This window comes from Diachasma alloeum, unplaced genomic scaffold, assembly GCF_001412515.2.
Source record: "Diachasma alloeum isolate Michigan unplaced genomic scaffold, Dall2.0 Dall_scaffold_01064, whole genome shotgun sequence".
NCBI lineage: Eukaryota > Metazoa > Arthropoda > Insecta > Hymenoptera > Braconidae > Diachasma > Diachasma alloeum.
The window spans coordinates 58,451-59,572 of NW_021681175.1; the positions used below are offsets into that span (position 1 = coordinate 58,451).

General features: G+C 49.2%; 1 protein-coding gene across 1 annotated transcript; it reads right to left on the reverse strand.

The window, feature by feature from the left end:
• Positions 1 to 354: 354 nt before the first annotated feature.
• Positions 355 to 819, reverse strand: LOC107045757. The gene has a single exon (XM_015268119.1). The coding sequence runs from the start codon at positions 817 to 819 to the stop codon at positions 355 to 357; it is 465 nt and encodes a 154-aa protein (XP_015123605.1).
• Between the last annotated feature and the right edge of the window lie 303 nt (positions 820 to 1,122).

The following is a 1,122-nucleotide window of genomic DNA, read 5'->3' on the forward strand; positions in this document are numbered from 1 at the left end:
CAACTGCCCAAGCATTGAAGTCCCCGGGTATTGCCACGGGAAAGTGCTGCTTCGCATCCTTAGTCAGTCTGTCTAAGAATTACGTAAATTGATCTTCGAAAAGGCTCGGTGAGGCATAGCAGCTATAGAAATGGATTCTATCAACCTTAGCCTTGACGAAGCCATCTCGTATATTACTGCCCGTAGAGCTCTGGACTGGGCGTTTCCCGTAAGCCCAGATTACAGCCTTCCTGCTAGCGTCAGTCATCCAGGATTGGGTACTGATGCATTACTGCTACCAGCAATGTGGGCACAATTCTCCGTGTTGCCTTTTTTCTCAGTGCACAAGGCGCATAGGGGCCTTTCCTTGCAGTCTCAAGCTTTGTGTCCAGTCGCTGTGCATTTGATGCAGAGCTTGGATCGGTCAACTGTGCTCGTGTATTTCGTGGTGAGATGCCCGTAGTGCCAGCACCTGAAGTACTTTATCGGTCTCTCCATTCTTCTGATACGGCAATTGACCCAACTGATCTTAATTTTGCCATGCTCACCCAGTATCTTTTTCGCAGCAGTTGCTGCGACAATCACTGAAGCGGTCTGGGTTCCACCATATGCCATATGCAAAGGTTTAATAGCCTTAGGAATTATTTCGTGCTCCTCTCCAGCTACTCTTTGCAGGGCTTCGAGAACTTCTGCCTTCGCTGTTATCTCGTCAAGATCCTTCATTGCAAGTTCCTCTTGTGGTCCTTTTCTGAGCACTTGAGCCTCATCTCCAAGGAGATTGGCGATGGCTGTACGCAGTTCAGGGGCTCCGTCCGTCTTCTTGCTCAAGATTATCAACATATCCCCGGTGGCTGTCCGGCGGATCTTGTCGACACAATCGTGAGCTTTTTCTGGAGGAATATTTTTCTTTACTCGGCATAGAAACTCCGAGTATTTCTGCTTGTCTTTCAGCCGGATAATCAGCGCATCAGATCTCGGCGCTGGTTTCCTGGAAGTCTTCACTTGGTGCTCCTTCTTGTTCTTTTGGGGAGTCAGCTGTTCTGGCTATGCACTCGGCCCTTTTTTCCTCTCCTTGCTCTTCACAAGCTCCCATTTCGGATTTGCAGGTGGCTTGATGAATGGTACTTCCTGGGATGCCGGTAG